Source organism: Magnolia sinica, chromosome 8, assembly GCF_029962835.1.
Source record: "Magnolia sinica isolate HGM2019 chromosome 8, MsV1, whole genome shotgun sequence".
In the NCBI taxonomy this organism is placed as follows: domain Eukaryota; kingdom Viridiplantae; phylum Streptophyta; class Magnoliopsida; order Magnoliales; family Magnoliaceae; genus Magnolia; species Magnolia sinica.
The window spans coordinates 33,310,729-33,323,883 of NC_080580.1; the positions used below are offsets into that span (position 1 = coordinate 33,310,729).

Genomic DNA, 13,155 nt, shown 5'->3' on the forward strand with positions numbered 1-13,155 from the left:
ATTTATAGGGTTTGGAAATTTTGGGGATTTTGGCATAATTGCGATGATGGGTTGAAATTTGGGGAAATTGAGAAAATTAGGGTTTGGGAATGGTGAAATTTGGGGGTTTTATTAAATTAGGGTTTGGGTGAAGGAACTTGGGAAAATTTGTAAACCCTTGTTTAGGGAATTGGGGAATTTTGGGTATTGGGAAACTTTTAGGATTTCGTGATGGGGAAGAATTGGAGAATAAAAAGGAAACGAAAAGAAAACAAATCCTAAGGAATGGAACTCTCTTTGATACTGAAATTGATGTAACCAAATGGAAAAGGAAGAATCTCAATTTGGGATTGTACCTTTTCTTGAATATCAAACCACATACTTTTCTTCATAGGTGTAATGAAAAGATGAAAATAAGGGTTGTGGATTAGTATCCAACCATGTACTAACCACTAGGCTAGTAACTGTAATAATCCCATGTATGTGCCCAACATGGTATGCCGTAAAGGCCGTTACGTAAAGGTAACGGTGGCAACCGTTACACGTTACGAGGTCGTACAGCCGTTGTGGAAAAAAATGACCGTAATTGCCATTAACGGTGTGTTATGTCCCCCATAAAGGCCATAACAGCCCCGTAATTGTCTATTATGGGGCAGATACAGGTTTTCCATACTCTTTAATCAACATTACGGGGCAAATACAGGTTTTTTAGGAATTTTTTTAATAAAAAAAGAGACCGTAAAGGCCATTACGGCCCCCCGTAATGGCTGTTACAACCTGTATCGTAAAGGTAACGGTAGTGGCCATTATGGCCACCGTTACTGTTACAGAACACCTTGGTGCCCAAAGAAAGCAACTCATTCTCTAAATCCAAGGGAAGTAGTTTTAGGGCTTGTTTGGATTGTGAGAAAAGAAAAGAAAATTTTGTAATTACCCAATAATGTTTTTTGTGAGCATTATTTGATATCGATTCCCATGGATTCCATTTTTAGGGGTCTTGTTTGGATCGCAAATGATTTTTGTGAGACATGCTTGTATTGTATTTTGGGTGAGGGAGTTGACTATGCAAAAGTATAATTGTTGCTATGTGAAATGTCTCATCATGGGAAAAGTTCTTCATTTTACTTTCATTTCCATTCTTTTCCTCCAATCCAAACAGGTCCTTGCTCAAATAACCATCATAAGTATTTAGAAAAGAGTCTTTACATGTATATATACCAATTCTCAAAGCAAAGAAAACCCAATATAATCCTAACCATCCATCAGTTATAATGTTAACCATATATTTAGATAAAACGTTAAAATGACTAAAATACTCTTGAATCTCATCACAACCTATTGGCTCTATGTAAATTTGCTGTAATTCATTTAAATGGTATCATAATTGTATGATCTTGGGCTCATTTGATAGTAACTCAATAGGAGGCTTTGAAATGAGACCAATTTTGTGTTACTTGGGCATCATTTGATACCTGAAAAATGGCCCTACAAAATAAATGACAAAAATTTAATGGGAAACTTATTGAGCTGGTCATAGGCTAACCCTAACAACTAATTAAATAACTGTTGGTATGATCTAGAATGCACATCAGGACCATTGATTTTTCATTGGGTTAAATAGACCCTCAAAATGGTTCCACTCTTCAATATAGATGGTTGGGTAATCTACATTTTCCTTGATCAGCACCCGTGGATGGGCCCGATCTTTTTGATTGGCTAGCTTGTGTGACCCAAAAACATTACACTCCCTCCTGCCCACACACTCATATCATAGTTAAACTTGCGCTAGTAGTTAACCTTGCGCCATCCTATCTTCAGCCTAGGTTAAGGGGTGTTAATGTCAGATAGTAGCTAGTCGTTGAACTTTTGCCAAAATCATGAGAATGCTTGTCTGGGGAAACATGATTCATAAAGCTGATGCCAAATAGCTTGGACAGTGCTATGGTGATGGTGATTTTACTCAGCAGAAAGCTTCTATTTCTTTATTCTCTCCACGTACCAAGTTTTTGTAGTACACATGGAACTTGATAAATATTTGAGCTCATGCAACCTCATAGTAGTATTAACAGCTTCTTGTTTTCATAGTCCATTTCTATGGATCTTTAAATCTAGATAGCATCTATGAATTATTGCTAGACCAACTCTTTTCTTTCCTATTGCAGGTTGAGAAAACTGTCTTTGTAGTTTTCTTTTCTGGGGAGCAGGCTAAATCGAAAATCCTGAAAATTTGTGAAGCATTTGGTGCAAATTGCTACCCTGTTCCTGAGGCTTCCGATAAGCAAAGGCAAATAACTCGAGAGGTATGGGGGCTCTTAAGGAGGTTAACTATTGCTCTTATGCATTGTGAAAAAGTTTTCGGCATGATATTTTCTTTCTATATTCGTTCTCTCATCATCATCATCATCATCATCATCATCATCTTCTCCTCCTCCTTTCCCTTTTGAAGAAACAATGAATGTTGAGTGTGGCATATGAATTTCTGCCTAGATATTGTTAGCTTTTACACCATGAGTAAAAAAGGGCAGATTTTAGTGTGTGTGTGTGTGTGTGGTTTTTATTTATTTATTTTTATCTATAAGGTTAATATCGGATCACAGGGAGGATGTTTAAAGAATGATCAGGATGGAGCATATCTTGCTTGGATATGGTGATTCATTTATCTGGGGTGTGCCACATGTAACACTGGACTCTGTTTGATCACAAAATGGATGTGTGAACTCAAAATCTTCCAAACATTCTCCAGGCTGTTTTCTTTTCTTTTCTTCTCTCTCTCTCCCCGTGGATAGGCAACCAAAACTTTATTAGGAGAAAAGAAGTATGGTAAAAAATGAGGAATCCATGCCCCCTGTGAAAACAACTAACAAGACCAAAGTGAAACAAAAGACTCAAGAGTTCAATTGGCAAATTGCCTAAGTGACATCAGGCCACCACGTCCAATTTGGTTCTCAAACACCTCATTGGGGCATTGGTGATGGTTGTGGAAGCATATGTTCTCTTATACCAAACTGACTAAAGACCTAGTACCAGAGAGCAAAATTCTCACCTTCCTGTGCCATGCGAAGAAGAATGAATTGATTGGAGAAGGCATCACCCAGGTGCACTAAAACAAATCAAAGACCCTTCCCCACATGGCTCTAGCGAAGATGCAATGCAAGAGTAGGTGATCCACGGACTTTGCGTCGTGAAAACACATATTAGAATTGATCATGTTTTTTCCGAAGGTTATCAATTGTCAACACCTTGTCTCGCTAGCCAAGGCTGACCCTTATATGACCAACTGGACTGTTCGATCGCGGTAAGCCCAATAGAATGGAAAGTGAATTGCTGCATTGAAAGAACAAAGATAGATCTACATCTTTGATATCTCTCCAACGTACAAATCAAACCATCCTTGTCGAGCATGAGAGTCCACACTGCAAAAGATTCAACAATCTCATCATAACATCTAGCTCCTCATCGGATAAGTCCTTGCCACAAGGTGCCCGAACTGCTTGGTCCCTCAAGAGTGAGCAACATTGGGAGATAGATACCTCCCGCTCAGAAGCAATGTTAATGAATCCCAAGCAAAGAGACATTTCTGAGCACTGGACATCCTGTCAAAATTGGATACGAGAGCCATCACCCACTGCGTATACAATATTCTTCTTGAATAGGTTAGTGACTCTAAAAATTGCCTTACATAGACGAGGGATTTTGAACCAACACCCCTCTGTCATCCCAAATTTGCAGGAAATAACTTGTTTCCTTAAGCTGCCTTCTTTTGTCCCTAATCTCCACAACCATTCCCCAATAATGCTTTGCTCATAGATTTCAAGTCTCTGATGCTGACTCCAACATAGCCAATAGATCCACACATACCGCTCCATTGCATGGGAGATGGAATTTATGCTCGCCTTCCTTTACTTTCAAAAGAAATCCCTTTGGGTCTTTTCTAGCTTGCTGAGGACACTTGCTGGCATTGAAACAGAACACGAAGTAGAAAGGCATATTAGGCGTGACTCCCTTGATCAACATAATTCTTCCTCCCAAACAACAACTACATGCTCTTCCAGCTAAGAGAGTTTCCTCTCTAACCTCTTGACCACCTTATCTGGAAGATGTTTGGCAGGCTTATGGGAGACCCAAATTTGATGAGGGAAGTCTACCAGTCTTGCAACCAGACATCCTGGCCAATCTCTCAACTTTTGCCAAGCCCAAATTTGATGCCTAAAGTCTGGCTTTTATGGATGTTGATCTTTAGACCTGAAACAACTTTAAATCACTAAATAATCTTCTTGAGGTTATCGATCCAAGCTATGCCAGCATCATAGAAGAGTGTGTCATCAACAAATTGAAGATGAGAAATATGAAGAAACTAGCAATTTCTACCTTGAACCCAATAACCAAGCCAACTAATCCTGCTTTCTCCAGCATCATGTAAGAGCCTCAGGCATAGCCATAGAGAAATGGGGAAAGTGGTTCGCCTTGACACAGACCTCTCAGATGCTTGAAGGATCCTTTGAGCCATTAACCAGACGAAAATATTTGGTGGCTCACACACTTCTAACCCATTTTATCCATCTACTTCCACACCCCATCAACGCCAAAATGTAATCAAGAAACTTCCAATCAACGTGATCATTAGCCTTATCCATATCCAGTTTGCAGATAACTCATTTTTCCCTATACATCGAATGAATGCATTTATTCATGATCATGCCTCCATCTGAAATTTGCTTGCATATGTGAATGATTGGGCATATCTGTACCTAGGATTTAGGAAGTAACCTGCTGCATGAAGATCGTGAAGGAGTTGTTTTGTCCATCTCCTGTCGATCATCCTCCAATAAGACTTACAGCTTATACAATCACGTTGAATTGCAACTTTGACTTATCCATGACATTGTATAGGAAGCTCATGGTAGGTGCTTCGTCGGTTTCAACAAGACGGAGTATCCTCATTAGTGGCTCCATCACCTTTAGGATCGACTTGACCCTCTTCCAATATTTGTTGTCCTGTATAGTGTTCGCAACTTCAACTGGTGTCCCTGATGTCTTCTGCCCATGTTTTGTGTTGAGCGATTCTCGGGAAGCGAAGATCTCACTCAACTCTCCCCTATGTTGGAATAAACTCTCTAATGCTATAAAGTTTGTTGCGAATCTAGTCGCCGCAGGCCTCAACAACTCTTATCCTTTTGTGAACTTTCTCATTATTGCGGTTACTTGATTATTCTTGTAAATAAATGTTGTCACTTCTCTTGCCCTTTCGACCATTTCCTTAACATTCTTCTTCTTCCCAATATCTTCCAATATAAGATTAATACAATGAGCAACACATGGTGACAAAAAAAGATGTCGTCTCTTATTCATCAACTTATGTCCTGCAAGCTTATATGATGCTTCACTATCTATCACAATTTGCACTACATTCTCCTCTCCAATCTCTTCCACAACATTATTCATTAGTCTAGTAATATAATTAGAATCTTTTGTTACCTCTGAGGCATCAATTGACTTGTGGTATATAGTTCCTAAGTGGCAGTACACCATGAAGTTGATTATGCTACGTTTGGTTGGGCTAGTCCAACTATCACACATGATCGTGCATTGTCTGGCTTGCCATACAGGTTTAAAGGTAGAGACGTATGCTTTCACATCCGCATACTCTACATCTGTTCATTTCCCTCTAATCTCCTTAGTCGTGGGAGCTTTTATTCCTTCACCTGCTTCTGCTGCTGCATCAATTACCACCTGCCAATAAGGTATGTTGGCATGTATAAATAACTTTGTTGCTGCTCTACCTAGCTTCTCAACGGAAGTTCTATTCCACATTTGTTTAATCTTCTTTTGTTTAGTTGATTCTTTCCTAAATAGGATTGGATCAATAGAGAGTCTCCTAGGCTCATTTACTTCTTCATCCAAACGTATTAGGGGCATCACGTGAAGATGGTCGGCTCCCAAACACACGTCGTATTGATCCATGCGCACCAAACATGCGGCGACGTTTTTCCTCTTCACGAGCTAGATGCAAGCTCTCTCTCCTAGCTATAATTAATTTCTGATTTGAATCTTCGTCAGAATCAATAATATCTTCATCACGAACGCCCATATATTCAGGACCAAACACCTCCTGTCGAGCTGCATCCAAAATCTCATCTTTCTTCTTTTATACAGTAGCACGTTTATCCTTCAACTCATCTAGACTAGCTTGCATTAAAATCACTATCTCGTTTGATACTCTAGTACATCCCGCAACTTGACCCTTTCGATGTGCCAAATGTTGTTTAAGACGGGTAATTCCACCAGTCATTAGTCTATCACAATAGTTGTACTTCATTTGGTGCCTAGTACCACCGACCCTCTGAGAATGTTGCCATCCAATATCCTCACTTGTTGGCCAGACCCAGACATTTCTTTAGGTTTAGGTAGATACTAGATAATTAGTTATAAATTAGATATGAGTACGAGTGTATGACCTATGTCTATGTGAGATTGTGAGTCCGGTCTACTCGGCACTCGCTATTCTAAATTTATATACAGTTTTAGAATCTAATCAATAAAGATGATTTTATATTCTAAACCCTAAGAAGCTCCAAAACCTGTCCAATATAAGAAAATAAAAACATAAAGTCACTAATTCGAAAATAGAATTTTTTTTTTTAATTTTATAAATATAAAATGACAACAACAATCTGTAAAATGCACATTAACATATTCTACTATGATTAACACCATATTCTACCATTAAAACAACAAAACATTTAATAAAAAATGATTTTTCGAATTTTAAAAAAAAAGGGCCAAAAATAATGCGTAAATAGAAAAAATTTAAAAATATATAAAATGACATCAACAATCTGTAAAATGCACATTAACATGTTCTACTATGATTAACATATCATATTCTATCATTAAAATAACAAAATATTAAATAAAAAATGATTTTTCGAATTAAAAAAAAGGGCTGAAAATAATGCGTAAATAGAAAAAAATATAAAATGACATCAACAATCTGTAAAATGCACATTAATATGTTCTACTATGATTAACACATCATATTCTATCATCAAAACAGTAAAACATTCAATAAAAAATGATTTTTCGAATTTTCAAAAAAAGGGTCGAAAAGAGTGTGTAAATAGATTTTTTTTTTTTTTTTTTAATATATAAAATGACATCGACAATTTGTAAAATGCACATTAACTTGTTTTACTATAATTAACACATCATAGTCTACCATTAAAACAATAAAACACTCGATAAAAAATGATTTTTCGAATTTTCGAAAAAAGGGCTGAAAATAGTGTGTAAATAGAAAAAAATTAAAAAAATATATAAAATGACATCAAGAATCTGTAAAATGCACAGTAACATGTTCTACTATGATTAACACATCATATTCTATCATTAAAACAACAAAACATTCAATAAAAAATAATTTTTCGAATTTTCAAAAAAAGGGCTGAAAATAGTGCGTAAATAGAAAATTTTTTTAAAAAACTATAAAATGACATCAAGAATCTGTAAAATGCACATTAACATGTTCTACTATGATTAACACATCATATTCTACCATTAAAACAGTGAAACATTTAATAAAAAGTATAAATACCTAATTTTGAGGAATTTCTAGAACATGGCCCATGAAGCTTCGAATCAAGAAAATCCTTAATATAAGTTGTTTTTATCTGAAATATTAAGCTAAGATTGGTCGAAAATAGTAATAGAATGATTTACGAAGAGTTTGGAAGAAAGAAGTTTCAAAAAAAGTGAAAAAACGGGCCTTAAAGAGCCAAAAAAAAAGTTACCGTTTTCTGACCGTTGCGCCCTGGCCGTTACTGGGTAGTAACAATATCAGTGGGGTGCCCGTTACGGCCTCGTATCGCATAATGGCATCTGCCGTTACCGATATGTATCGGCTGATACGCCCGTATTGTAACTGATACGGGACACCCTGGCCAGCCCCCCACCATGCCAAGCCCATAAAAGATCGAAAACGGAACTCGGCATCATTCCACTATTGACACGATCTTATTGAAGATCACAGGTTCTGATCAGAGTTTCCCTTCAAAAATTGTTTTTTTTCCTTTCCAACTGTAACCAACAAAGGGAAGCCTTTGGGACTGGCTATCATGGCAGTTTGCCAATTGGATCCCAACCCAACACCCTCTTGACCTTGATCAAAGGTCCACTTGGCATCACCCAACTGATTCTGAAGTTAGAACTGTTGCTCAAATCTTACCAGCAAATTTGGAATGAATTCGGAGAGGCTAGCATTTTCTTCCACCTGTCCATGCATTTCATATCCATTTGGCATCATGAACCACTTCTTTGGAGCTGGATTATCATAAGAATCCTGCTTTGGCATGCCAGTCAAGAGAAGACGTTAACCTTCATGGTTAGACCACTTCTCAAAATAGACGGAGTCTACTCCACATTGTTCCCACTACTCATGGTAAATATCTTACAATACAAACGAACTGGGAACATATGATTTGCTTCAAGGGTTCACAACCGACAGTCAGCGGCGATCCTCTCCACATCCGGATCCTCTAGTAAGGACAATAACTGAACCCAAACCAGGATCTCTTCGCCTTTCAAAGCTTGACTGAATTCTGGCCTTGATCTGTGAAAACATTGAGAGATCAGACCGTTCTTCTATTTGGCAATGTGAAGAAACTTCTGTGAATTAGCTGTCCTTCCAAAATTACGTTGAACACCCATCTCCAACCTCTTGCTGAATGTGGAAAATGAAATTGCTGTACACCTTGGATATCACCTTCCAAGCTGTTGAACCTCTGTTGCTACTGCATGCTTGGATATCTCAGCCGTTTTCTGACAATTCGTATTTGCTCACCAAGATTTCTTTTAGGCTAGGGGAGTTTCCACGCCCAATATGCCCCTACCACTTCACTAGCATAGCTGAATTCGTCTCTCTCAACAGCCTAATTCCAAGACTGCCATCTTTGGTAGGCTTACATACCTCCTTATTGCCATTAGATGAAGTTTTCTGTTACCTTACCGATTATTCTAGAGAAGTTTCTTCTTAAGCGACTCTAACTTGGTTAGCATCTTGGCAAGGCACCTGAATAATGAGAAACATGTAGATTGGAAAACTCTCTAGAACTGATTTTATAGGCGTGAAGCGGCCTCCAAGTTCCATCTCCCTTTCCACACTCCAACTTTTGACTGCATTTTTTGAGCGCTTCATCCCTAGCAACTATAGTGGGTATACCAACTCCAACTAGCATACCCAGTAGTCGAATAGGTAGCTGAGTGACTACATACATCCCGCAAGCCTGATTACTTCCCCTTCGTCAAGGTTAATGCCGGATAAGCTACTTTTTAAGCGTGGTTCAACCACCGATTGGTAGCCATCTCCCTTTCTATGACGCTAGCTTCTGGTTTCACTTTCTGACCACTTCATCCATAGGTAGCCATAGTGATGTAGGACAATGCCACCCCACTCGAGCCTGGTGTGAAAATGCCCCTACATCAATCATCCCCGGTGAGGAGTCTCGAACACGAGACTTCCCGCTCTGATACCAATTTGATGCAAGACAATTAACCACTTGCTGTAAAAGCTCGAACTGATAGAGCATGGCGAATTAATTCATCTCATAGCCCGGGCCCCACATCCCATGGGTTAGGACCTCGGTCGAACCACCCCCCCCACATGGGCCCCACATCACATGGGTTCCGCCTCATACGAGCTACCGCCTCACATGGGCCGCCCACCCCGAGTGTGCCCCTGCATCCCATAGGCCACCCCTCTCGAGCCCCGTGTGAAAATGACCTTGCATTACATAGTGGGTTTACCACCTCCTACTAGCATACCCAACAGTTGAATAAGTAGATGCATGACTCCACAACCAACAAATTCTACGAGCCTGATAATTTCCCACTCATCAAGGTTAACGCTAGATAAGCAACTTTTTAACAAGTTAATTTTGAGCCCAAACACAACTTAAAACATTTGATAATTTTCCTAAAGCCTATTGCAAGGTGACCCATTGCAGTAATTGTGGGCATAACGGTGCCCAACGTTACCGATATGTGTAATGGCCGTTACACCCTTGCATTGGTCGATTTTTATTTATTTATTTATTTTTTGGCTTCAAAAAATCTGAAAAAATATCCAAAAAATTGTAAATATTCCAAATATGCAATGATTTATAATTTGAAAAAGTTTATGGTAGTGTAATGGTCTACTCTTTGGTAAGAATATTGTATTGGGTTGTCTGATGAATTTATGAAACTGACAATATGGAATTGACAACAAAACTCTTGGATTTAATTTTCTAACTATCTAATACCAATGATTAATATATTAGAATGAATGTAATACTAAAATATTTCACATTTGTTGGTACTTGCTATTATTTACCAGAATTTAGTGTATATTACGGATCTGCTTTCGCCTGATAAATGGGGTAGACTGACCATGGATAATGTTCCATTTAGGTAGGGAGGAAGCAACTGGGTACTTTGAGAAGCCCAATCTTGAAGAAGAGGTTCAAGCAGCTTTGCGATTGATGTGTCGAGAAAAAGCCCCTAGCCTTGATGGCTTCCGCATTTTGTTTTTTTCAAAAACTCCGGCATGTCGTCGGGAATGATGTGATGGACTTTTTATCGGAATTTTTTTGAGCGGAGACGCTCATCTACTAAATTGGGAGCCACTTTCATCGTTCTGATTCCTAAAGTTGAAGGAGCCGAGTAGGTGAAAGACTATATAGGCTAATTAGTCTCAACGGAGCGCCTTAAAAGATTCTAGCTAAGATCCTGTCGTCTAGATTCAAGGAAGTTCTATCCAGTGTTTAAATTATCAGCGATAATATCGAATTGTCGCCGATATTTTCGGTATTGCTGGGTCGTTGATACCAAACACCACATATTTCATTTCTCTTCCGGATATTGGCAAATTTTCGTTGATTTTTTCGGATTTTTCGACAATTTAAAATTATCGCCGCTAAGTTTCTATTTCTATCCAACAACCACCCTATTATCGTTGACAGAAAGGGAAAATTTTTGGCATTTTCATCTAGTAACAAATTCGAGCAAGGTCCAGATTAAATACTCGAAAAAATAAAATAAAATACCCCACTCCAGCATCGCCGCCCCCCTCCCCCTTTTTTTCCCTTTTGGAGGTGCTTGGATTGCGATTGATAGTTCGATCTTCAAAGGAATGAAAAAACTTGAAAATTTGGGAATTTCGACGAGGGTGTAGGAGATTTTCCGTCGAAATTTCCTTCTATTGCAATGAATCAGCGATTTTTGCATTGAATGGGCTTGAAAATGCTCAGATTGAAAAGAGAGAATCTAATTTAGGGTTTTGAAATGGGGGTTAAAAAAGGTCGGCTTCGACGATTCGACCCTCACTTTCCCTTTCGTTTTTATTTCTTATGGATGCAACAACCGTGATGTGTGTGACTGTGGGGCTCACATCAATGTATGCATCGTATATCTACACCTTCTATTAGTTTTTCCATGTAATTTTAGGGCATGGGCCGAAAAACGAAAGTAGATCTAGAAATCAGGTGGACCACACCACAAGAAACAATGGTCGTTGAACACCCGCCATTAAAAACTTCTTAGGGGTAGGGTCCACCATAATGTTTATTTCCCATCCAAGTTGTTCATAAGGTCACACATAACTGAATGTAGGAAAAACATAAATATTAGCTTGACCCAAAACTTTTGTGGCCCACAAAAAGATTTTAATGGTCAGTTACCATTGTTTCTTGTGGTGCGGTCAGTGGTCCACTTGAGTGTTGGATCTTCTTCATTTTTTTGGACCATGCCTTAAAATGATCTGGTAAAATAGATGGACGATGTGGATATACATGTACATTGAGGTGGGCCCCAAGGACAGGTCCCGTCCCACCCACCTAGCTGGAAAAGGACGCGGATTGGCTTACGACATAGCGAATAGAAAATGACTACTTGTCAGCTTTCTGTGGGCCCCACCATGATATGTGTTTCATCCAGGCCATCCATCTATTTTTCATATCATTTTATGATATGATCCCAAAAATGAGGTAGATCCAAATATCGAGTGGATCCCCACCAAAATCATTTTATCACCGCTGCTTCCTATGGTGTGGTCCACTTGAGCCTTGGATCTGCCTCATTTTGGGGCTTATATCCTAAAATGATATGGCAAAATGAAATGGACAGTGTTGATAAACTCATACATCACAGTCGGCCCCTCAAATAAAATGTCATTTTGCCACGTGTATTGGAGGGGCTGCAAATCATAAAACTCCCGAGAAGAGTGCACCCTTGTAGGGTTTCTTTTGCCCATGGAGCCTTGCTAAGCCACACGCACGTGCAATAAAGCTCATGTACGGTTATGTACGTGCCTACATGGCATGATACGTCCAAGATCTAACTATCATAAAAACGACACCACTGCATTGATGCCATTGTCCAAGAATCAGTTTGATCTACTGGTCGAGTGGGCCACATTTTGCAAAACAAATGTATAGCTCTGACAACTAGGGTGAAGCTTTTTAACTATCCACCTATTTCCCATATTGGGGCTCGCATGTTGATTTGATCATAATTATTTTTGAAAAACATGTATAAGGTTGGATCAACCAGATGAATGGATTGCATCTTGTACTTATGTGCCATGCTAACACGTGTATTGTGTACGTCAATTTTTTCACGAGCAGATTAGTATTAATATTACCTAGGTAACACCGTAGTAGGTGTTTCCCTAACCATGGGGCCCACCTTGATGTATGTGTGTTGTATATCCATGTCATTCATCAATTTTTTGAGCTCATTTTAGGGCGTAGTCACAAAAATTGAAACAGATCCAAATCTCATGTGGACCACATGGTAGCGATTGAATGTACACCATTTTTAATTCAATGGTTTAAATAAAGCACCGTAGCTGATCAACATGGTTGATCTTATGAAAGTTGCACCATTTGTACACCATGTGTACATTGTGGCACTCTTAGTGGCCGCATGACTATATGTGGAGATAAGGGGTGGCCAGAAAGGTGTATTTTTTTAGTTCATTTACTTTGACATGTCTTAATTATTATATAGTGGTTGCATTTGTATTATATAAAACCATTTTGATTACTATTGGAATGATATCTTATGATAGTGCATGCTTTTAGGCCCCATTAAATGTAAACTTATTGTGTATGCATTCTTTGTGCAAATTTTTAATTGCTAAAT

General features: G+C 38.7%; 1 protein-coding gene across 1 annotated transcript in view; it reads left to right on the forward strand.

The window, feature by feature from the left end:
- The window catches only part of LOC131253207 (V-type proton ATPase subunit a1), an 83,506-nt gene that overhangs the window by 24,807 nt on the left and 45,544 nt on the right, over positions 1–13,155 (forward strand). Inside the window, exon 7 of the mRNA XM_058254105.1 lies at positions 2,142–2,279. Within this exon, the coding sequence (XP_058110088.1) occupies positions 2,142–2,279 (138 nt within the window). The remainder of the gene's footprint in view (positions 1–2,141; positions 2,280–13,155) is intronic.